At 36.8% G+C, this 25,258-nt stretch overlaps 1 protein-coding gene across 4 annotated transcripts in view; it reads left to right on the top strand.

The window, feature by feature from the left end:
* Window positions 1–559: 559 nt before the first annotated feature.
* LOC106878074 (uncharacterized) overlaps window positions 560–25,258 on the top strand; it is a 27,636-nt gene continuing 2,937 nt past the window's right edge. Inside the window, exons 1-9 of one of the 4 annotated variants that reach the window (XM_089349405.1) lie at window positions 560–1,754; window positions 7,791–7,911; window positions 8,678–8,862; window positions 11,316–11,433; window positions 11,623–11,732; window positions 14,138–14,275; window positions 17,518–17,629; window positions 20,697–20,823; window positions 22,441–22,565. In XM_089349405.1, coding sequence (XP_089205531.1) covers window positions 7,868–7,911; window positions 8,678–8,862; window positions 11,316–11,433; window positions 11,623–11,732; window positions 14,138–14,275; window positions 17,518–17,629; window positions 20,697–20,823; window positions 22,441–22,565 — 959 coding nt within the window. In that variant the 5' untranslated portion in view covers window positions 560–1,754; window positions 7,791–7,867. Of the gene's footprint in view, window positions 1,755–2,432; window positions 3,691–7,790; window positions 7,912–8,677; window positions 8,863–11,315; window positions 11,434–11,622; window positions 11,733–14,137; window positions 14,276–17,517; window positions 17,630–20,696; window positions 20,824–22,440; window positions 22,566–25,258 lie in introns of those variants that run through there. The other 3 variants (XM_089349410.1, XM_089349402.1, XM_089349407.1) reach the window with 3 other exon arrangements.

Genomic DNA, 25,258 nt, shown 5'->3' with positions numbered 1-25,258 from the left:
AAATAAATAAAAAGAGAGAATCAAATAGTATTATCTCTGATTCTCTGTCAGAAGAATTTTTAATAGGAGATATCTTACATGTTTCCTACTAACTGTACGATTTTGTAAATCCTATTACTAAATGAAACATGTGTAATGGTGAATATATAATACCAAAAACTTTTCCAACCTCCTGTTCTGATATTATTGCTCAGCTGAAAATGTATGTTCAATTCTGATGCATACCTCACATAAATATATATGATAGCATGGAAAGCAGACATTAAACGATGATATATATATATAGATAGATAGATAGATATATGTACAGATATCATCATCATCATCATCATCATCATCGTTTAACATCCGCTTTCCATGCTAGCATGGGTTGGATGATTTGACTGAGGACTGGTGAACCAGAAGGCTACATCAGGCTCCAATCTGATTTGGCAGAGTTTCTACAGCTGGATGCCCTTCCTAATGCCAACCACTCCGAGAGTGTAGTGGGTGCTTTTACGTGCCACCGGCACGAAGGTCAGTCAGGTGGTACTGGCAACGGCCACGCTCAAAATTGTGTATTTTACGTGCCACCTGCACAGGAGCCAGTCCAGCAGCACTGGCAACGATCTCACTCGAATGTCTTTACACATGCCACCGGCACAAGTGCCAGGAAGGCGACGCTATGCACAGGTGCCATCACGATTTCGCTTGCCCCAACAGGTCTTCGCAAGCTGAGTTTCATGTCCAATGAAGGAGACGACGTTGGCATGGGTGCCAGTCATCGAGTTTAGTTCGATTTCCATTTCACTTGCCTCAACATGTCTTCACAAGCGGAGTTTAGTGTCCAATGAAGGAAAGGTACGCATAAGTGGGCTGGTTACACCCCTGGCAGAGGCCTTGGATTTAGGTCTCACTTAGCTTGCTGGGTCTTCTCACGCACAGCATATTATAATTATTTCTTCCAGGTCTGGCTACCATGTAGAGGTCTCCCTCATTGGCTCATCTAATATATAAATTCCATTGTCTGTCTGTTTTTTTTTTTTTTTTTGTGTGTGCTTATGACTCGAGTATTGTTCATCCAATCGCACTGAAATTTTAAACATGGATACATGAGAGACTGGAGCATTCTGTAATCCAAAATGATTTTCAAAATTGTCAGTTTCAAAGTGAGAATCACTATTTCTGTAATCCTTATGGCCTGTCCATCGGATGATTAAAACTCCCACAACACCGTCCAAGTTAACCTTCTTCATCTATACAAATCATCCAATGGACTGAAGCGTTTGCTAGTTATATATATACATTTATGATATTCTACGCTATATTTTGACATTTATAGGCATTTTTCTGGATCACATTCAGTATTCACCGTTTTTCACTATTCACAGGTGCACTAGGAACGTAACCCTCGGGAATACCGGGGTACTACTGTATTTTATTAGCAACCTCAATCGGGTCAAAGTTGAAGAAAAATTTCCTGAAAAAAAATGAGCACCAGTCATCTGATTATGCTCAAATGGGTGCATCGGTTGGGCCATGATAAAACAGGTCTTTAAGCAATCAGTTACATAAATTTTTCGGCATCATTTTTCTGTTCTTTTCTCTTTTCCTCTTATTTTTTCCACGGATAAACCTCCCAACTCTCTCAACTTCAACAATTATTCTGACAAATTTTTACACTTAAAGATGATATAACAGCACAAACACGTTGATGCAGTAGTTGCATCTATGATGCAGTAAGCTATATCTATGATGCAATAGATTTCAAACAGGTAGGGAGAAAATAACAATTCAAAAATGACTCATTTTACGCCTGTTACTAATTTTGCTCCCCATCCATATATATATATATATTTAATCTTGTTTTTAAAAGTTTAGGGTTCATAAATTAAGTACCAGTTGCGTACTGGATCGATCTAATCGACTGGCACCCTCCCCAATATTTTCGAGTGACTGTATCAGGTTATTTATTTATTTTATTATTTTTTACCTTTGACAACAAAATAACAAATGTGCATAACTAGAAACTTTGTCTTGTAGTTTTCTTGTTACGTTTGCAAACACGACCAAGAGAAATCGTTGTTACATTAGATCAGGCAATATTATTCGTTTTAATTATATTTCGGTATATTTTTTTTACTATTGCAACCGTTTGATGAAACGGATTGAAACATTTACCAGAAAAGGGCACGGAATTAGTGGTGAGGGTTACAAAAAATTAAATTTTAGGAACGAAAAATTTCTTTCATAAAAGGTAATACCCACCCAATTCTTTACTCTTTTTTCTTCTCTATAAGGTACTGATAACCATTCTGAAAATCTGCTGATCAGAAATTACACCCATCTCATGAGACGGTTAAAAATTTACCCATATTTCATACAATTATATCTTTTATACTAAAGATATAATTGGCAATCTTTCGTTTTGACTCGAAGGTGTGTGTGCGCAGCTCAACTGTTCCCATACGCATTCGGTAAATTCCGTAAAAAAAATTTATTTATTTACTTTTGTGGCTGGAAATGTACATTTCGTTTGATGTTAGCATAAAGTGAAAGAGAGAAAATTGATAAGGACGTGTGTATATGTTGATAAGGACGTGTGTATATGAAGACAAAAAGTGTGTGTTGTATGTGTATGTGACAGAAAGAGAGAGGTATAGAGAAGGTGTGTGTTGCTCTGTGTGTGTGTGTGAGCCATTTTACACATACATAACAACGCCTCTCTCTCTCTCTCAGTCAATCACTCACACACTAAAAAAAGATGCGAGAAAAACTGAAAAAAATTACGGTATAACTCTCTCCTTCTCTCTCACTCAGACACATACACACAGAGCAAAACACACCTTCTCTCTCTCAGTCAAACACTCACTAAAAAAGATTCGAGAAAAAGTAAATAAATAAAGTTTGCGTTCTCTCTCTCTCTCTCTCTCACTAACTCACTCACACACACACATCAACACTTTCTCTCACCGACAACGCACACCTCTATCTTTCAGTCAATCACTCACACACTCACTCAAAAAAGATGCGAGGAAAAATAAATAAAACAATGTACGCTGTTACTCTCTATCTATCTATCTATCTATCTCACACACACAGCAACACACATCTCTCTCTCTCTCTCATACACATACAACACACACTTTCTGTCTCGCACACATACACATGTCCCTGTTGATTTTCTCTCACTTTGTGCTGTTACAAAAAATAAATAGATAAAATTTTTTCCCGTATTTACTGAACGCTGTACCTTAACAGCTGATCGGGTCAGCTGTCATTGACAAGTCTACGAGTTATATCGCACCGTAGCCAAAAATAAAATTTACCTATATTTGAAGCATATAATTTGTTTATTAAGAAAATGTAATGATGCGTGTTTATATGGTTTACTGTTATTCTGGTTTCTGTTTGTATTTTCTTCTTTTGTGTTTGCGGCTGCAATATGAAAAATCGTCAGTTATTGAATGCCTTTTTAATCTTATTAAAGCCTTGATTTGCCCATTATTGCTCTGTTATGAACTCAACTTAGCCATCGCCGTTTCACTACAAGCGTTTCACGCGAGCAAATATTCAGTCAAAATTATTTTACTCAAAGCGACGGAATAAAGTGTATCTTAGTGAAACAAATCTTATTACCTTGAAATTACATAAATTCAAACAACTGAACATAGAACATGGAACATTCTTAAACATCAGAATAACATCGAGGTACATTTTGTAAATTTTAGGTTTATTCAAAACATTTTTCTGGTCCGTTTTTATAAGCGTTTGCCTATGTCTTCATTTGAACGATAAATAACGTGTATTAGAGTCAGTCTTTAACGTGTATAGGAGTCAGTCTTTTCCCAGGGAAAAGTCGGAGTTAATTTTTTTCTTCACTCAAATGAGGGTAACTGAGTTGAGGAGCTTTCACAGTGATATTGAATATCATTAAGAGTCTGACCAACAATTAATCAATTGCGAGTCACTGATGTGGTGTCGTCTATTGACAAGGTTGTTTATGGGAATGTCAACTTGTGTGGATAGTGGCAATAATTATGCATATTTTCATAAATATTTTTCATATAGACACACACATTACACAGTACTTCGTCGTGTTATAGAGAAAGGAACGGTTCCATCTCCATGACTTAAAACAAGATCACAATCCTACTGATGTTCACTATTAACATCGGTAGGGAGAACGAGAGGAGAAACGGGTGCATTGGTTAGGCCATGATAAATCGGGTCTTTAAGCAATCAATTACATAAACTTTTCGTCATCATTTTTCTGTTCTTTTCTTCTTCCCCTTTTTTCTCTTATTTTTTTTCCACGGATAAACCTCGGCATGTTTTAAACTGACATACTTATAAACATACGTGCGTACGTATGTATGTTAACTCCTACACTAAGACATGATATAATAGGAAAAACGATTTACAATGTTATCCGCAGGAAGGATTACTCTGTTTAATATTTCAAAAGTATGCCAGAACCACAAAATATTTACACCTTTAAAATCAAGGAATATTGGTAGAATATTCAATTAAAAATCATCAAATAAAATAAAATAAAAACAGCTATCCAGTACGAACACACGAGACCCTGATATTGTTCTGTGGGTCAGGAAACAGAAATCATGCTGCCCAGCTGATGTGAACGTACCATCAAAAGTTCAGAAAACGTGAACATTTATGGTGAACTAATGAAGAACTTACAGCTCCTGAACCCAAGCTATAAATTCTCATTTGTATCTCTCATCGATGGTGTACAGGGTTATGTAGCTAAGGATTGGCACAAAAACCTAGAAATGCAAGTATTTTTCTAACAAAGAGCAAAAGAAACTGACATGTATTCCCCAAATCCATTCTGTTAGTAGTAGCACTGTGAAAATTTGTAAGACATTTCAAAGATTCTCCATAAATCATCTCATCTAGATCGTCTCATAGGATGTCCCTTTTCCATAAAAGATTCTTTAAATGAATATATGCATACACTTGGTTCTGTACATTCACAAAGACACATGTAAAAAGTAGTAATCCATATACACACACACAAACACCTAAATACTAAAAACACATACTTACAGAACATAAGTGCAGGCATGTACAGAGTAGTCTGAAAGTCTTGTTAACCCCTGCCAAAAAGTAATGAGAAGAATAGAAGATCAAGTAATGCAGTAATCCAAAGCATGAACTCCATTTAGTTCATTCACTTTCATTGCTGCTGTCACACATCGAGAAGGCCTGTATGAACACCACCATTTTTGTGGCACAAAATGATGTGGTACCATGTCCTGTGTGATATTTTTCGAAGCTGTGCTTTGGTGATTATTGCAAGGGCTCTCTGAACAGCGTCCTTCAATTGATGGGGATTCTGGTATCATTCATGTGAAACTCTCTCCTTGATAATACCCCACAGAGCGTTACCATGAGACATGAAGTCTGAATTTCTGGGAGGCCGATTGATAGGTGCTGGACGTTGTTGTGATCCTCACCCTATCCATCATCTGTCCTGAAAAACTTCATTTAGGTATTCCTGGATAGTGATAGCATAGTGGGGTGGAACACCATCTTTTTGAAACCAACAATAATTCAGGTCAACATTCAACCTCTGGAGCTGTGGAACAAACCACTCCCTTAACATGGCCAAGTAAGATTGCCAGTTAACAGTGCCCTCAAAGAAATAGGGTCCTATCAAGTGCTTACTCAATATGGCAGCCCAAATCCTTACATGTGGGCAGGGGGTTGTGCTAAAACAAAAAATAATGATAATAATGACAATAGTAAACAATATGTTGGGGGTTACAAGACTTTTGGACCACCCTGTACTTATGTGCACACACTAAATCAAATATTTACAAACCCTGCAAACTGTCTTAACTCAAAAAGTCATTTTAGTGACCAGCTTCAATTCCATTAAGTACTTCTTAAGTAAACCCTCCACACACATACCATAATAATCTATATATCATCATCGTCGTTGTCATCATTTCCATGTTAGCATGGGTTGGCATCATCATTCAATGTCCATGTTCCTTGCTGACAAAGGTCGAACTGATTGGCAGGATCTGTTGAGTCTGAGGACTGCATCAAGCTCCGTGTCTGCTTTGGCAAGGGTTCTGGAGTTGGATGGATGCTCTTCCTAATGCCAATCACTATACTGGGTGCTTTTTCCATTCCATCAGCACTCTTGAAGTCACCATGCAACTTGCAGGACAATGAACGCTAAGGGAGGTGGGGGTGAGGGTCAGCTTTGTGCAAGAGGACAAGGGATTAGAGTATGAGAGAAGGGGCAGTTGTCAGAACAGTTTCTTGTAGAGGATCTGCATGGCTACTTACATTTAGTAGGGAAGAGAAAGATAATAGAGAAACAATCGGTAGGAGCTGCAAAGAGACAGACGGTAGTGATGAGGTGCCCAGGTACTCTCTCAAGGCACAACGTGAGTGATTTGCAAGATTGTAGGGGTGGGTGGACAAGGGCAGTAGATTGAAACTGTGAAAATTGGGTAGGGTTGAAGGTGGATGATCAATGGATCGTGGGCTGGGAAAGATAGAGCATGGGAATACAGGGTGAGTGAATGCCAGGATAGTAATGATGATAAATGTGACGTGGGGAGAGCAAAAGAGCTAACATAGTTGGGTAGTCTGCAGGAGCCAGTTGTGTGTGGGCAGGGTACAAGCATAGTGTATGATGGGAAGTAAATTGATTCAGTGTATAGGTGGGGAGATAATGTGGGTGGAGAGCAGCAATTTCTGTTATTTATATTTGGGAAAAGAAGTGAAAGAGGTGGGCTTTTAGAATTTAATATGCACAAATTTTCTTTCTTTGCAAAGTATGTGCACATCTATGAAAGTAATCATCACTGAAATGCCATATTGACCACCCAAGCAAAGTGTACCATTTTTTAGTGTGTATTAAGATTTTATTATGAAACTAAACATTACTAATGTTTGTATCTGTACAATAGGTGAAGAAGCAATGAGTCATGTGTGTCAGCTACTTGTGTTAAGACTTACTCTTTGCTCTTTACTCTTTTACTTGTTTCAGTCATTTGACTGCAGCCATGCTGGAGCACCGCCTTTAGTCAAGCAAATTGACTCCAGGACTTATTCTTTGAAAGCCTAGTACTTATTCTATCGGTCTCTTTTGCTGAACCACTAAGTTACAGGGATGTAAACACACCACCATCGGTTGTCAAGCGATGGTGGGGGGACAAACACAGACACACAAACACACATATATATATACATACACATATATACGATGGGCTTCTTTCAGTTTCCGTCTACCAAATCCACTCACAAGGCTTTGGTCGGCCCAAGGCTATAGTAGAAGACACTTGCCCAAGGTGCCACGCAGTGGGACTGAACCCAGAACCATGTGGTTGGTAAGCAAGCTACTTACCACACAGCCACTCCTGCAAGTTTGATTAACAATCCTCTTAAAGTTAGTTTCAACTGGATTTTCCTAAACTTCATCAAATTCTGCTTAATGTTATTTTAGCCCCATTGAAACCCATATTCTTTTTATTGAAACATTATTTTAAGTTGTGTATTAGTAAAAATCATAACAAAGATAACATTGGAGCTCAATGCGGTCCTGCAGCTTGTTGGATCCTGTCAAACCATCTAACCCATAACAGCATAGAAAGTGATGGGCATTAAATAATGAGGGTGATAGTGATGATGATGATGATGATGATGATGTGTATTATAATGTGTAACTATTTTCTTCTATCATGTGAAATTTCTTTGCCAAATAATGATTTATTCACTGAATAACATACCTGAGATTAAAGGTATTTTTATTTAATAATTTATTGCAGTACATTTTAACTCAAAATGGAACTGGTTTTCCAATGATTTTTACTGTCCTGTAATAAAACAAAGAACATGACAAGATATGTCCATACCAGTGAGAAGAGCAAGACCAAAAGTACCCCCAACGTAAGTGTTTTCTTTCTGTAGATTTATTTTGAACCTATAAGAAGACTAATCAAAGAATTACATTCTATATATATTGCTTTCGATGTTACCATCATTCATTTCATGACAGTTAGAATCAGTTAAAAACTCAGATACTAGGGTTGGCTGAAAAGTTCATAGGCTGACCAAGATACTCTCACTGCTGAACAGAAATCTTCATCATGCCAAGTTCGTTGTGCAGAATTTTCTCAACTCTTTCACAGCATATGCTAATAGCATTAGCTAATTGATTTATAATCAATCACCTGCCATCCATCACCATGTGGTGGACATGACTAATATATTCCTCATTGATGGCAGTTGCAGGACATCCAGACCATGGGTCATCTTCAAGACCCTCCTTTCCCCTCCTAAATTCAGCTGCCCACTTTTGCACTGTTGATAAAGCTGAAGCATCATCCCCTAATGTAGCGACCATGTCAACATGAATGTTCTTGGAGGTTAAACCCTTTTTCTGGAGGTACTTGATAATACCAAAACTCCAAATTTTGTCACTTTTCAAAAGAAGATGCTACCAGTTACTTTTGAAGTTTTCTATGAGCGGTCAGATGTCAGTTTACCTGGAAAGAAATAATATAGTTAAAGGGTTGAAATTTATGCATGCAAAATTTCCCACCTCTAGTATAACTCCTTCATAGTTAACCTGTGAACTTTTTAGCTAACCTTGATATTGCCATTGTGATGGATAAGAATAACAGTGCTAACATCTGGCTATTGTTACTTTCAGGTACTTTAGGGAGGTGTTTAGCAAACTATATAAAGAAGATTTTCGCAGGTTTCTCTTGAAAAATAGATCTGTTGAACCACTACAGTTCCTTGATATGGTTTCTGACATAAACAAGATACGAGACAAAACGTTTCAACAATACAGAGTTAACCAAATTTGGAAGAAATTTTTTAGAACTGGAAACGGTAAGGTTTTTTTTAATCATTCATTATTGGTATTTGTATTGATTGATAGTTGAATACATCAAAGAACCACTAAAAGGAATTCCAAAACTAAAATTAATAAAAATAAAAAAACGTCAACATGTCAAAAAGCAAAATGCTAGGTAGAAAAAGAAAACACAAACCCTCATTATTGACATTTTTTTCCTTTTTTTTTTAATTATGGCAGACATTGGGTCTCACGAAAATGATAAGTGACCAAGACCCATTGGTGATATGCCATGCTTGAGAAGACTCATCAAAGCAAGTGGAATCCTAGTTGTGGCCAATGCTGGTGTCATGTAACTGGCACCTGTACTGGTGGCACATAAAAAGCACTCATTATACTCTTGGATCTTGGAGTGGTTGGCATCAGGAAGGGGCATCCAGCCATAGAAACCATGCCAAATCAGTTTGGAACCTTGTGCACCTCTCCAGCTTACCACTTTCAGTCAAGCTGTCCAACCCATGCCAGCATAGAAAGCTGACACTAAATGATGATCAAAAAATAATGCAGTCCTCTGATTTATTGAATACTGCTAAACCATTCAACCTATGCCAGCATGGAATACAAACATTGCTTAATGATGATAGAAGTGGTGGTGGTGTTGGCAGCAGCCATGGGGAGAAGGGCAGCCTCTGAGACTGGTAAGACAAAATTATCCTTAAACTGGTGACTGGTCCAAATGCTTACAACACTAAAGGTACCAAAGGGCCAGTTAATGGTTTTAACCCTTTAGTATTCAGATTACTCTGCCACATGTACAGTTTATTTATTCACATTGTTTTGAATATCTCATAGCTTTGAAATTTTGATGATATGATTATATATCTTTAGAATGATATTGTAGGATAGACCCATGCCAACATGGACAATAGACATTAAATGTTGGTGATGATGTGAGGGGCCAGATCTAGCTGGCTTGAGCATAAAACAGGTGGAATATTTGGGCCAGATATGGTCAGTTTAAATGTCAAAGGATTAAATCAATCCTACAAGAACTGGAACATTCCTTCTGGCACAGGCTTTCACACATTTTCTGTCCAAATTTCATTCAGAAATCTTTGAGTGACACATAGTAAAAGATATTTGCTTAAATTGCTGCACATAGGAGTGAATTTAAAACCAAGAATTGTGAAGAAAGCTTCTTATCCACACAGCTGTCTGAATCTATGTGGAAGTTGTGTAGCTCAGAATAGAGTTAGTTGTAAGTTAATGTGTAATAAGAAAAGGATACACAAAAAAATTCAGTGGACTTTTTAACAGACTAACAACAAGGATTTTGTATGCACTAATTAGATATGCAGAAGTAGTTGGCAGGAAAGAGGGAGAGGTGAATGAAAGTTCATAAACTACTTGCTGACTTGCTGGAAAGTAAGAGGTAATTTTGTTATCTAGGTGACCTAATTAGCACTGGATTGTAATTATGACAGCAGTTTAATTTCTGGTAACAAACGGTTACTTTTTCTGTGCGGAAAACAGATATGCATGTATATATTTGTGTGTGTGTGTGTGTGTGTGTGTGTGTGTGTGTGTTTGTGTGTGTGTGTGTGCGTGTGTGTGTGTGTGCATGTGCGTGTGTGTGCATGTGTGTGTGTAAAATATATATATATGTGTGTGTGTGTGTGTATATGTATATACATATATATATATATATATATATATATATATATATATATATGTATGTATGTTTATATATGGCTGGTCCTCTTCTCTTTTTCGCCCTAATCACCATTTGGAACTTTGCTCGCACCAGACTGTGGTCTGTCCAGCATTCTGATCCTTGCAAGGACTTGACATTGCAAATGTCATAAATGTCGCATGGATACATTTTACATGGTGCCAGAAGGAGTGCTTTTTAGGTGGCACTGGCACAGGGCTCTTGCAGATCAGTCTTCTTCATCAGGAGGATTGGTATTAATATTTTTACTGTGGAGGATGGGTCTTCTTGAGTCCAGCAAGGTGCAAGATATCTCAGTTCTTTGTCATCTCCTCCATGAGATTCAGTGTCCTGAGATCGTCCTTCTGTATTTTGCCCCATGTCTTCCTAGGTTTCCCTTTTCCACAAGTTCCATCCACTTTGAGTGATCAGCACTTCTTTATAAAGCTGTCAACATCCATCTGCATCACATGACCAAACCAATGCAGTTTTCTCTCTTGCACACTGTATCTAATTTCTCTTATGTCTAACCTTTCTCTCAACACACTACCACTCCAAGAAAGATAAACCGAGAAAAATTAGTTACAAAAATAGTTTTTTACTTATGGCAGTAATATTTCCCAATGTGTATCTCTCTCTCTCTGCCTTTCTGGCATCATTTGCTTTTTTATTCTTTATATGTTTTAGTCATGAGGCTGTGGCCATGCTAAGGCATCACCTTGATAAAAACAAACCTTTAAAAGGCTTAGACAGCTCTTTGTTATTATCATTTTACAGGTAATGCCTTGCAGTGCTCGGACAGAATAATTGATCTATTGTCTGCAACTGAACATGTGACTGCACCATTCTTGAAAGCAGCCTACCCTATAGTCCTTAAAGCCTTAGAAAATAACTGGTAAGATTAGTGAACCCACATTAAAGTATGGTGGTGTTCTACACCTTGTCTGATTTAAATTTGACTACATTTATTGTTTTAATTAAAACTGGTAGATTTCAGTAGAGATTGAATTTTTATTTCAATTTAATTTACCGCCAGTTTTATGATCTGAGACTATGCTTGTAATATTGGTTTCTGTTTGATCAGGTTCAAGAAATATGAAGAAAGTTTCTACCAAACCAAAACTTCATTCGAACAATCTCTGAAGTATCCAAAATTTGAACTCCTAATGTCCTTCAAAAGAGCATGGAAGAAAAGTTGGTAAATTAAGATTTGTCATAAAGGATTTGTTGACCTTTCTATAAAGGTTCAGTCAGTGACCTTTCATGTATGTTGGGGTAAAACCTGGAATTCAAGGAAACTTGGTAATGATCTATGTTGGCACAAATTAGTTCATAGGAGAGATCATAGAAGAGTTTGATAAGCTCAGTTGCCATGAACACATATAATCTAACATTCTGGGGACCTTGCCTATCATCTGAGAGGTGGGAAATAGAGAAAGTGAAGTTGTTGCTTTGATTGTGGGAAAGAAAAAAATGAGTTTTTTAGCATTTTATAACTTCTAGTAATGTAGTGTTTATTGTCAAGGTGTTGCTTTTACACCTCAGTGTATAATGTTGTTCTTGACCCTTGCTTTACCCATTTTATTACCTGAGTTTTTTTACCTAGAACATATATTAAATTCATCTGTACAGATATCATACCTACACATAATGTTGATATTAAAGTGTATGGCATTAGAATTGTGTTTAAGATAAACATTAGCATTGAATTAGTAAAAGGTTACCTTCTTGTGTCATGTCAAATCATAAGTACCGGTTTCCTAGTTTCCATGGCTTATAAATTCCTCACCTGGATGAGGTGCTGATCCGTCACAGGATTATTCATTTTTACCAGCTGAGTGGACTGGAGTAACGTGAACTGAAGTGTTTTGCTCAAGAACACAACATGCCGCTTGGTTCAGGAATCAAAACCACAATCTTACTATCATAAGTCCAACACCTTAACCACTTAGCCACGTGCCTTCACAAGTGTTGTGATTAGTGTTATGGGTATCAAACTTAGGGATTAAGGTACAGATGACATTATTTTGATTTATTGCAAAGGTTCAGAATATAAATGGCTCAGTCTCACTGCTTGCAAAAGCCATGGGTATTGTTTCTTCCTTCAGACCCAGCAAATAATAGAGAAAAAAAAAGAATTGAACGTAATTCAATTATTAATTATTCAAATATAATTAAAATTTTCTCAAAGCAACTTAATATGTGGTTTAGAAGCTTGCTTTGCAGCCATGTGGTGATTTCAAGTTCTGTCTTATTGCATGTCACTTTAGGCTTTTACTATAACCCTAGAATAACTAATGCCTTGCAGGTGAATTTGGTAGACATTAATCATGTGGAAGCCTGTGTTTTATGTATGTGTGTGTATGTGTGTGTGTGTGTGTGAATTTTTAGTATATAATGTAGATTCAGACAATTATGTGGCTATCCCAGAAAGCTCCTCCAATGGTGTTGGTTATCTGACCACAATGTAATCATATACAGAGAAGTGTGGTGCAGGGTGTCCACATAGCTAGAATCCAGGTAATCCAATCGATTACTTCATGAGCAGTATATATATAACATAAAAAATCAGAAGATATGAGAGATGAATATATTTATTTAACTACTTGATATCCTTAGAATTACAGCCATTTCGCAGCCTTCTTCCTGTAGTAACAATTATGTTTACATGTTTGCATTAGTGTGCATGCTATGCATTATACAATACAGTTGTATATTCACAAATCTATGCAAATAAAGAAAGCTGGCTCATCAGATCACTTGAACATCATAATTACACCAATGATTCAGCTCATACACACATGCATAACACTCACACATATACAGTGGAGGTATATGGCCTTGTAGTTAAAGCAGTGGACTCGCAGTTGAGGGATCACAGGTTTGAATCTCAGACCAGGTGATGTGTGTGTGTGTTTATGAACAAAGCACCAAAGCTCCATGCTGCGCTGGCAGAAGGTAATGGCAAATTTCTGCTGACTCTTTTGCCACAACTTTCTCTCACTCTTTCCTCCTACATCTAGCAGCTCGCCTACAATTGACTGGCATCCCATCCAGGTGGGGAACCTATACACCAATAAAACTGGGAAACCAGCCCTTATGAGCCAGGCATGGCTCAAGAAGGAACAGACAACAGCAACATATATATATTATATGTGTGTGTATGTGTGTGTGTGCGTGTGTGTGTGTGTGTGTGTGTGTATCTTTGTGTTTTTGTTTGCCCCCACCCACTGCTACCGGATAAATAGTGTTGGTTTGTTAATATCCACATAATTTAGTGATTCAGTATAAATAAGAGACTTAAAATAATAATTAGTGGGATCGATTTGTTCAATTAAACTCTTCAAGGTTCTACTCCAGTATGGTCACAACCCAGTGACTGAAACAAGGAAAAGAAAAGCCACAAATGAAAGCTAATCTGTTGTTTATTGGATCAAACTCAATATTTATTATTACATTACACAATAGAATTAAATACCTTTCCGTTCATCTTTTAGATATTTCAAAACATTCATTTATCAATGTTCTCGCCGAAATATCTTTTTCATATCACTAGTTTTCTTTTTCATTCCATTATTTTTTTTTTCTCTGGTTTTTAGACAATTCTAGTAACATTCTTAGGAAAATAGCTTATTTGCATACTGAAATCAGAAAATATAGTCTATCTTCTACACTCACAGACTATATAGAATGCTTATATCAAGAACAACTACGAGATATTCAAGAAATAAATGAAGGTCGGTAAAATCTATTTTAAAATACAAATTCATGATAATTTAAGTTGCACTACATACTCACTTAAGTTTCCTCAAAAGTTACGCAATTATACAACAGCTCGCTACTATGGCTCTCTATAAAGTATATGTGTATCGAGGAGGTTTGGTAACTAAATGCTGTAGGTTCTACCATTGATCATTCATAGTGTGGTTCTGTTAAGCACTCTATAATGACTCAAGTAATACTATTATTCTCTCAGTTGATTTGTACTTACCCAGAGGTACAATGTTATGTGATTGACCAGGTTTAATCTTATAACTTTCTATGTCAATATTATCATCATCATCACCATCACTTCCACCACATAAACCACCACCACCACCACCACCACCACCACCACCACCACCAACACCACCACCACCATTTAACATACATTTTCCTCGCTGGCACAGCTTAAACAGTTTGATAGGATCTGGCAAGCTACAGGTTGACGCTGAGCTTGAATGTCACCTTTGGCATGGTTTTCTACAGCTGGATATCCTTCCTAACGTTCTACACTTTACAGTGTAGTGTATTCTGGGTGTATATACACATACAGTGCAACATGAAAGGTTATTACATTGCAATACCAATACTTACAGCCACTTTGAACATTTCCAAAATAATAGCAACCATCAATGACACTGAAACAGAAGTAATACCACAAGTCAGGAAATACCTTCTAAGAAAACTTATAAGGAACCATTTGATATTATCATGGGATCAAAGGACTCCAGTGAGGTAAGCAATATTGCTGGCCCATATATATATATCATCAGCACCACACATAAAAGTTCCCTTTGTTTTGGGTGGTCTCTGCAGAGATGATGCTCTATGCCTCCCAAGAAACTTCAACCCACAAAAAACTGACTAATTGGGAAGGAATTACATCTCTTCTTCCAAAACCTAGGATTCTCCATTATTGTAGCAATATGTCTTAAATCAGTTAACTTTCTCAATATTAACATAGACTATGAATCTTTTATTTATAAACCCTATTTAAAAAGAAAACAAAAATGTTCAGAGTAAGTAGCTAGCCCAAAAGTATGATTATAAATCATACTAAAACTATATTTAAAAACTTAATCAAACACATATCACTGAAACTTCTTTCTTTAGCTTCAAATGAACAAATAGTCAATAATCATTACATTCCATATAATGAAGCTCTTCATAACAGCATTACCAGGAAAAAGCACATTATATAAATAGTATCAATAAACAATAAACAAAAAACACAAGCAAAATTATTTGGTCCAATCCCTTCTTCAATATAGAAGTCTCCTTATCAATAGCCAGTTTATTTTTCAAAATACTTCAAAAACACTTCCACTCAACCACAAGGACCACAAACTAATAAACAAACACAGCATAAAAATATCACACTCCTTAACTAACAACTTTGAAAAAATGTGGCCAATTATAATCACCAAAACCTTTCAAAATATGAAAACTAAATTAAACACCTAACGCCACCAACTGTAACTATAAAATCCCTCCATCTTAATGGAAATTGTCTCACAAGTAACATCATCTATAGTGCAGCTATAGCCATGAACACTACAATACCAATCACAGCCACATATATGATGAGGTCAACAGTTAACCAGTTCAAAACCCAACACAACCAACATACACATACTATTCACAACCTAAAGAGGGAAAACGATACTTCAGTATATAAGTATATACACTCACTAAAGTTAGAAAATACCCTATTTCACAGTAATTAGAAAATATTGTCCTATGCACAACCTTATGAAGCAAACAACAAACCTTACCAACTCTGTGCCATCTTGACAATGCGTAATAGTTGTAAACGAGTGTCACTGTCATACAAGTATTGTTATTCATTTCCAGTACCCTGGGGAAACATATCTGCCCACAAGGAAATAGTACCTTGCTTGGAAACAGGTTGTTGACAAGAAGGAGATTCAGTCATTAAAAAATCTGCCTCAGTATACTCTGTCCAACCCATGCAGATACGAAAAAGTGGACATTAAAACAGTGGTGATGATGATGGTATATATATATATATATATATATATATTCTTTCAGTTTCTGTCTACAAAATCCACTTACAGGGCTTTGGTCAGCTTGAGGTTATAGTAGAAGATTACTTGCCCAACGTACCATGCTGTGGGACTGAACCTGAAACCACATAGTTAGGAAGCAAGCTCCTTCACCACACTGCTATGCTATGAGTGCTATAAAAATACAAATCATCCTTTCTTTCTTTAACAGGTCCTCTTAATTTTTTACATTCCATGGAATTTACACAGGTCCTACTAGTAACAAATGAGCCTAATCTTGTCTTAAGATTGCAGGTTCTTTACCTACAAACTTAGCTGAAACCTGCTCTGACTCTGTAGTCCAAATGTCTTGTTTTCATAAGTTTTGAATTAAAATCTTCCACCAAACCTTACTCACAATTTATGTTCCTAACACTAGCTTAATGATAACTAAGTTAAGATTATTTGCCAACATAACAAAGCAGTCCTGGTTTAGGACGAATGTTGTTGTAATTTAGCCCCAGGAGACATCATCTCCAGCTGGCTATACAACACGATCTGTGTATAGCCAGCTAGAGACAATCCTGGGGTTAAATTACAGCAACATTCATCCTAAACCAGGACTGGTATGTTATGTTGGCAAATAATCTTTACTCTAGAGTACTGTTGCTGAGTATCTCTCATTGAGAGATTTACAAATAGTAATTTTCTATTTGATAACTAAGTTAATTGTCTAAATTCTTTGTTATATTTAAAATAACTGAAAGGAACACAGAGCATCTCATAATAAATACGGTAACAAAAGGGTTAAGTATTAACCTCCTATAACTAGGCATTATTATTCTTAATTATTAGTAGATTCAAGGCAGTGAGCTGACTGAATCATTGGTACACTAGGCAAAATCATTAGCAGCATTTCATCTGAGTTTATGTTCTAAGTTCAATTCACACCTAGGTTGACTTTGCTTTTCATCCTTTCAGGGTCAATAGAATAAGTACTAATTGAGTACTGGGGTCACTGTAATCAACTTACCCCCTCCCCCAACTTGCTGGCCTTGTGCCAAAATTTGAAATCAATTACAAGTAGATTTATTTTTCACAAATTACATCATATGAGAAAAACTCCTTTTCAGCCATAGGAGGTTAAGTTTACTTGACACTGCCATACTACAAAGAGATGAAATTATGATTAATTTGTTTGTTTATTCCAGAAAAGTTGAACAGAAGAAGAATAAGTCATCTGAAGCCCAGATTAAAGTATTTAAAATTGTCAGAGTATCAAATATTGAAAATTAGAGTGAATTTCTTTATTGAGGCATTAAGGTTGAGTTTTAATTATCAATACTTGCTAACAATAGTTATCTTGCAATTATATTGTAAAACGTGCACATATAATTAATGTTCTGTTCACTTTTGTTTTAATTATTAATGATATTATATACTATGTGTCAACAAATATTGTTGTACATTCCTAACTGGTCATTGACACAGTTCTACTGCATTAAGTCTCTTTTCAAGACAAGTATAACTTAGAATATTTCTGTTGTTATTTAATATATGTAACATGTATAGATGGTTGTTCATGTTATTATGAATTAGATTTGTTACTCTTATATGTATGTGTGTGTGTGTGTGTGTGTGTGTGTGTGTGTGTGTGTGTGTGTGTGTGTGTGTGTGTGTGTGTGTATGTATGTATGTATATGTTTATGTATATGCACATACACATACATATATGTTTATCCATATGTAGAAAGCACCATTCGAGCATGGTCAATGCCAGTGCCGCCTGACTGGCTCCTGTGTCAGTGACACATAAAAAGCACCCACTGCACTCTTGGAGTAGTTAGTGTTAGGAAAGGCATCCAGCTGTAGAAACCTTGCCAAATCAGATTGGAGCCTGGTGCAGCCTCCTGGCTTGCCAGTTCTCAGTCAAACCATCCAACCCATGCTAGCATGGAAAGTGGACGTTAAATGACAATGATGATGATGATGATATATGAATGGAGGCAATATACCATGCTTGAGTAGAAGACCCATCAAGCCAAGTGAAATCATAGTCATGGCAGGTACTGGTGTCATGTAATTGGCAGCTGTCTTGAAGTGGTTGGTATTATGAAGGACGTCCAGCCATAGAGACCATGCCAAATCAGACTGGAGTCTGGTGCAGCCTCTCAGCTTACCAACCCTGGTCAAACCGTCTAATCCATTCCAGCATGGACAAAAGGCATTAAATTATGATGATGATAATCATGATATATGTTAGGTTGGTGCTGCATAATTATTGTGGCTTTTATTCAATAAATTTTATTCAACAAAAAATTTAAACAAAGAGCCAATTTAATCAAAATGCCAATTTAAACAAAACGCCAAGCAGAAATTGAAGTAGATGGTGAATATGCTCCGGAATAATCATTTAAAGATGTTTTTCTTAAATGTTGTTATTGTTTTTGTTGAATAACATTTATTGAAAAAAAGCCGCAATAATTATGCATGAACCTAATATATATTTTTTATGTAAATAGCATGGAAGGCAGACATTAAACAGTGACAGTGATGATGATATATTTATACATGTATCTATATTGTATGTAATATCTAGTTAGTATTATATCTATCTATCTGTCTGTCTATCTATCTAGTTAGCTGGCTATCTATCTATCTATCTATCTGTCTCTCTCTCTCTCTCTCTCTCTCTCTATATATATATATATATATATATATATATATATATATAAATGTGTGTTTGTGTATGTATAGATAGATAAATAGATAGAGATAGAGAGAGACGAAGAGAGACAGGCACATAAAGATAAATGCATAAATTGATGGATATGTATGTAATATCTAGTTCATCATCATTTTCTATAAACATTATTACCAGCACTAATTGTGTTACATTTCATATCTGCAACACCAGATGTAAAAAAACTATGAGATTAAAGATGAAAATCTCATTGTTTGTTTACACCTGATGTATTGGATATGAAATGTCATAACAAAATTAGTGCTGGCGATAATTTCTATAAAAAATCAATAGAGATGATCTTAACACATGATTTAAGTGTACTGCTAACACAGTAGAACCTGGTATTGACTTATAAAAACGTTTAATATACTTTGTAGCATATTATGGTAGCATAACAAAATACCGTGTGCTTACAAGTCATTAATGTTTACCGTCTGTCTTCCATGATAACAGTGGTTGGATGATCCAACAGGATCTGACAAGCCAGAGATTTGTATCAAGTTCTAGTGTCTGCTTTGGCATAGTTTCTATAGCTAGATGTCCTTCCTAATGCCAACCACTTTATAGAGTGGACTGTGTACTTTCTGTGTGGCACCAGCACTAGTAATTTTACCAACTAACTTGCAGCACAAGATACTTTGGCTGAATGGCAGTGTAGCATAGGGGAAAGTGGCTTTATGCCAGGTGTTGAGAGGCTAGAAGGACAGGAACGGGTGTCTTGCTGTAGAGGGAAAACAAGGGTGCCCTACATCCAATGTAGCTTCATTTCTTTCTAGTCTTCACATATCTTTTGCATTCATGGTCCACATTTCACTATGTAACATTGCTATCCATACACATTGGCTTTCACACTGAGAGAGAGAGGTCTTTTATTAGCTACAGTGGTTACAAAATACTTTCTCTAGCTGGTTCTTATCATTGCAAACTACACCCCATCTTTAACTATCCATTACTCTCCTTTCTCATGCTCATGAATTTATCCATTTCTCCTTCCTGATCCTCAGTCTATATTCTCTCTTATACTCCTCGCTTTTTTTGATCTTGAGAGCACACTTTGACACCTCACTACTCCTGACATTGTCTTCTTTTCAGCTAGCCACAGTTATATAACATGGCCTAGCCATGTATCTCCTCTATAGCAAGACGCCTGTGTCTGTCCCTTTTTATATTTTAGCTTCTCAATACTTGACATAAAGCCACTTCCCTCTCTACTACAACTCCACTTGGTTGAGGAGTCATGTTTTGTCTTGCAACATACTTGGCAACCTCATTAGTGCTGGTGTCATGAAAAACTCACCTGATACACTCTGTAAAGTGGTTAGTATTAGGAAGGGTGTTCCGCTGTAGAAACCAAACCAAATAAACACTGGATTTTGACACAGTTCTTCAATTCATTGGATTCTGCCAAACTGTCCAACCCATGCCAGCATGGAAGACAGATGTTAAATGATGCTGATGGCAATGTTAAGGACAATTGTGTCGATGGCAATGATGACAACGATGAGATTGATGATGAGCAGCATGCGCCAAGCATTGTGTTGCATCTTGGGGAAAGTGATGGGGGCAGTGTTAATTTTGATTTGATTAGCTTTGCATGTCTGTTTCAGAAATTATTTTCATAATATTTCTTTCATTGCTTCACAGTTATAAGAAAGCATTTCAAAATTACAAAAAGTGTTGCTATTTACCAGTTGAAAAACGACGAATGAAGATTAAAGTAATAAACATAATTAAGAAGTTCCTCAGTACAGAAAATGTTATATATTCAGCCGTATCTATCTTTTAATTTCTTGTTGGTATTTGTTGTTATACATGTGTAGGGGCCATCTTGTAAATGTACCATGTTAGAAATCATTGATATGTCTTAAAACTACTTTAGTGTAAAGAGAGAGAAGACAACATACTTTTTGTTCTAGTAGATAAATTTAGAGATATGAAGGTAGCTGCCTACTACATTAATATTTTTCTGTTTGTATCAGTTATTGGACTGTGGCCATGCTGTGGTCCCACCTTGAAGGCTTTCTATCAGTTATTTAATCTCATTACTTATTTTTAAGTATCATATATCCTCGAGTATAGTCTGCCCTTGAGTATAATACACAGGGGATTTTTAGGGGGCTGTACCTCTGAAAAACCTAAACCTTGTGTATAATACGCACCCCTTCTCTAACTTGAGTCAAGGAGGTCTATATAACGTCCTTGGTTTGTAAACATGTATACGGTAACGTCCTTTCTTATTATTGTATATACAACATAATGCAAATGTGTAGCTTTTTTGTGCACTTTGATTGCAGAAAATACAGAAATAACAGTAATAATAACGTCAGTGAAAAATAAATATTAAGTAAATTGCCTTTACATATTTACCACTATTACAAAAGCAAAAGCAAAAACATTTATTCAAATCCTTCAAATTCAATGTCACTTTCAGCATCAAATAACTGTTCCATTTGTTCCTCCGTAAACATGTCAGCATCATTGTAGTGTAAATCTCCGTCATCGTCAGATTCATAGTCAACATCAGAAGATTCACTTTCATTTATTTCATCTTTCCATACAACATCATCCTGAGTACCATCCAGTGCAGACAATATACAACACTTATTTTAATAAATGTTGCTTACTGCAAGTTATGGATGATTCTTTAATGACTTCATTGCTTTCAGGCTTAGCTTAAAATATTTTCGCGCCTGACATCACAAAATGCGTCTGAATAAACATTGCTGGACAGCAAATAGAGACTCAGACATTGCTTAAAAAATATTTTTCATTTTTAATCACGTATATAGTATGCACTAGGGATTTTGACCTTTAAATTTTGGGGAAAAAATGCGGATTATACTCGAGGATTTACAGTACTTATTTTAATGATCTGTATTGGCAGCACAGTTGTTCTCCATAAACCACTGTTATTTAACAAGTATTAGTTAAACATGGAAAAGAGAGGGAGTACTCAGTATTCAGTAATGTAGAGGTGATGATAATTCTAAAAATAGTAATTCTTGTTGTGATAACTATAATTGAGGTAGTGGTGATAGTGATTGCATTGTCTTGATCCTGTCTTGCCACTGGGTGCCAAAGAAACAGGAAAAGAGGCTGGGATAGTTGCTATGCAGTTCTACCTCACCTTAAATATTTTGTACAAGTCAGTGTAGCTTTAAAGATTTGGAAGTTATTGGCCTAATAAGCTACATCAGGACCCACAAACAGTAAAGCTTCTAATCTGGCCATCTTCAAAGCCATGAAGGACAAACCTGTAATCATTATTGTATAAGTGGTAATTGTAGTTTTGACTTATTAATGGTGTCTGTAATTGAAGTTGATATTGTTGAATTGTATACTAAGATTTCTGATGAATCTAATCATTCTTTATCTATTGTTACAACAGTTAAATGTCCCACCAACTTTACTGTCTGAAGCAATAATGAAATTTAAGAGAGAAGGCATTTCACATGGACTGTTTCATAGTTTAGCACTTGCAGTCTTTCCATCAATTTATAAAGCTTGGGATCTGTAAGTTGCATTCCTTATTCACATCTCCTTTGCATGCATGTTTACACATGCACACATATATGCACTTTCTCCCTTTCTTTCAGACACAATCACACAAATATATACATGTACGTCTGTGCTCATACATACTCATATACACATTTTTAGACACAACCTAAAATTAAGTGAGAAATACCAATATACTGAACATGTGCATGCAAAATAGTGCTGTTGCTATGTATGCATCTCAAACAGGCCTGACAGATGGTATTTCCATGTCTGTAGAGTCTATCGCAAACTAGTAAAGCCCCTCAAAGTCAAGGACTTCTACCAGCTGTCCATAGAAAATCTTAGTGCAAAAGAGTCATCTTAAAACAGTGTCTGGGATCTTGGACAAAATCTTAAACTTTGTATTTAGCAGAGCTATGCAACTGCATACTCCTTTTCAGCACCATTTCTCTGCAGTGGTATGATTCCATAGCTCACAGCATTTGAAATTCTGCTGTTCTGCTGACATTTGCTGTGGCTGTCCACCAAGCGGTTGCCAAACAAATCTGGCATGAATTCATTGACAAGATCATCGAAACCAGGAAATTTGTGTCTTGTGCAACTATTTGGTGCTCCCCGATTTTCAGTTATTGGCTTTTTGCTGTACCTTACATCTTTCTAGAAGAGCCATATCACTAAAGTCTGCTACGAAACTGCGACCTTAATCTTGGCATCCTAAGTCATCTTGGATGGAGGGTTAACAATAATAATGATAATAATGATAATTCTACCAAGGTCAACTTTGCCTTTCATTTTTTTAGGGTTGATAAATTAAGTACCAGTCATGCACTGGGTTCATTGTAATTGACTAACCCCCTCCCCTCAAAATTTTAGGTCTTGTGCCTATAGTAGAAAGAATTATTATTATTATTTGTAGCTGCTAGAATAAGAATAGCCTGGGCAAAGTTTAGAGAGCTCTTACCTCTGCTGGCGACAAAGGGACTCTCACTCAGAGTAAAAGGCAGACTGTATGACGCATGTGTACGAACAGCCATGCTACATGGCAGTGAAACATGGGCTGTGACTGCTGAGGACATGCGTAAGCTCGCAAGGAATGAAGCCAGTATGCTCTGCTGGATGTGTAATGTCAGTGTGCATACCCGTCAGAGTGTAAGTATCTTGAGAGAAAAGCTGAACATAAGAAGCATCAGTTGTGGTGTGCAAGAGAGACGATTGCGCTGGTATGGACATGTGGTGAGAATGGATGAGGATAGCTGCGTGAAAAAGTGCCACACCCTAACAGTTGAGGGAACCCGTGGAAGAGGTAGGCCCAGGAAGACCTGGGCTGAGGTGGTGAGGCAAGACCTTCGAACATTGGGCCTCACCGAGGCGATGACTACTGACCGAGACCTTTGGAAATGTGCTGTGCGTGAGAAGACCCGGCAAGCCAAGTGAGATCGTTGCCAGTGCCCCTGGACTGGCTCTTGTGCGGGTGGCACATGGGATGCACCATTTTGAGCGTGGCCGTTGCCAGTACCGCCTGACTGGCCTTCATAGGATTTTCGAGCGAGATCATTGCAAGTGCCCCTGGACTGGCTCTTGTGCAGGTGGCACATAAAAGACACCATTTTGAGCGTGGCCGTTGCCAGTACCACCTGACTGGCCATCGTGCGGGTGACACGTAAAAGCACCCACTACATTCTCTGAGTGGTTGGCGTTAGGAAGGGCATCCAGCTGTAGAAACTCTGCCAAATTAGATTGGAGCCTGGTGTTGCCATCCAGTTTCACCAGTCCTCAGTCAAATCGTCCAACCCATGCTAGCATGGAAAGCGGACGTTAAACGATGATGATGATGATGATGATTATTATTATTATTGAGTGAGAAAGCAATGCATGCCATGAAAGTGAAACTGGGGTACAAATATATGAAACCCAGTATACCCATCATGACTACCCGTCTGATAAGGGTACACTAGGCACATGCATCACAACCATATGTGTACGACATGGTCATTTCATTATTTACATTATTTGCATTTGATGGATATTTATCCTCATCTTGTTTGTTGTTAACACAATGTTTCGATTCCAGGCAGTGACCGAATAATAATAATAATAATAATAATGATAATAATAATGATAATAATAACATCAAAAAATACCTTAGGAATGAGAACACAGGTTCGAAATTTCCCCAAGACACCTGATGAAGGCTGAAGAGTATATCAACTGAAACGTTGTGTTAACAACAAACAAGATGAGGACAAATATCCATCAAATGTAAATAATGTAAATAATGTAAACAATTCCTCATCTCTTAAATATAGAACTGTATAGTCATTTCATATCAAAATAAACAACACATGACCTTGCAGCTGGGGCACCCAGTTAGAATTTTCTTCTGGTCAAGTAGCCCCTCCCACTCAAAAGGTCCCTGAATAAGTTTTGTTTAAGGATGATGAACAAAACACACATATTTCCAGAGGTGAATTATTCAAAGCCCCAAAAGTTCCTCTCAACACATGGCTATGATGCTTCTCCCACTACTCCTGCTCGTGATCAGAGATGCACATATTGTCAAACTGGGACATGCTCAACTGGTTAAGGTCAAACAACTGATAAGCAAACCTGTGGTATTGAGCAGAATATTTACTGTAGCCTATCTTTTACACCAAGACAAAATATCATCATTATTATTATTATTATTATTATTATTATTATTATTA

The sequence above is a fragment of the Octopus bimaculoides genome, chromosome 1 (assembly GCF_046866305.1).
Source record: "Octopus bimaculoides isolate indiv1 chromosome 1, ASM4686630v1, whole genome shotgun sequence".
In the NCBI taxonomy this organism is placed as follows: domain Eukaryota; kingdom Metazoa; phylum Mollusca; class Cephalopoda; order Octopoda; family Octopodidae; genus Octopus; species Octopus bimaculoides.
The sequence above is the reverse complement of the archived record's forward strand: the minus strand, read 5'-3'. Positions and strand labels throughout refer to the sequence as shown.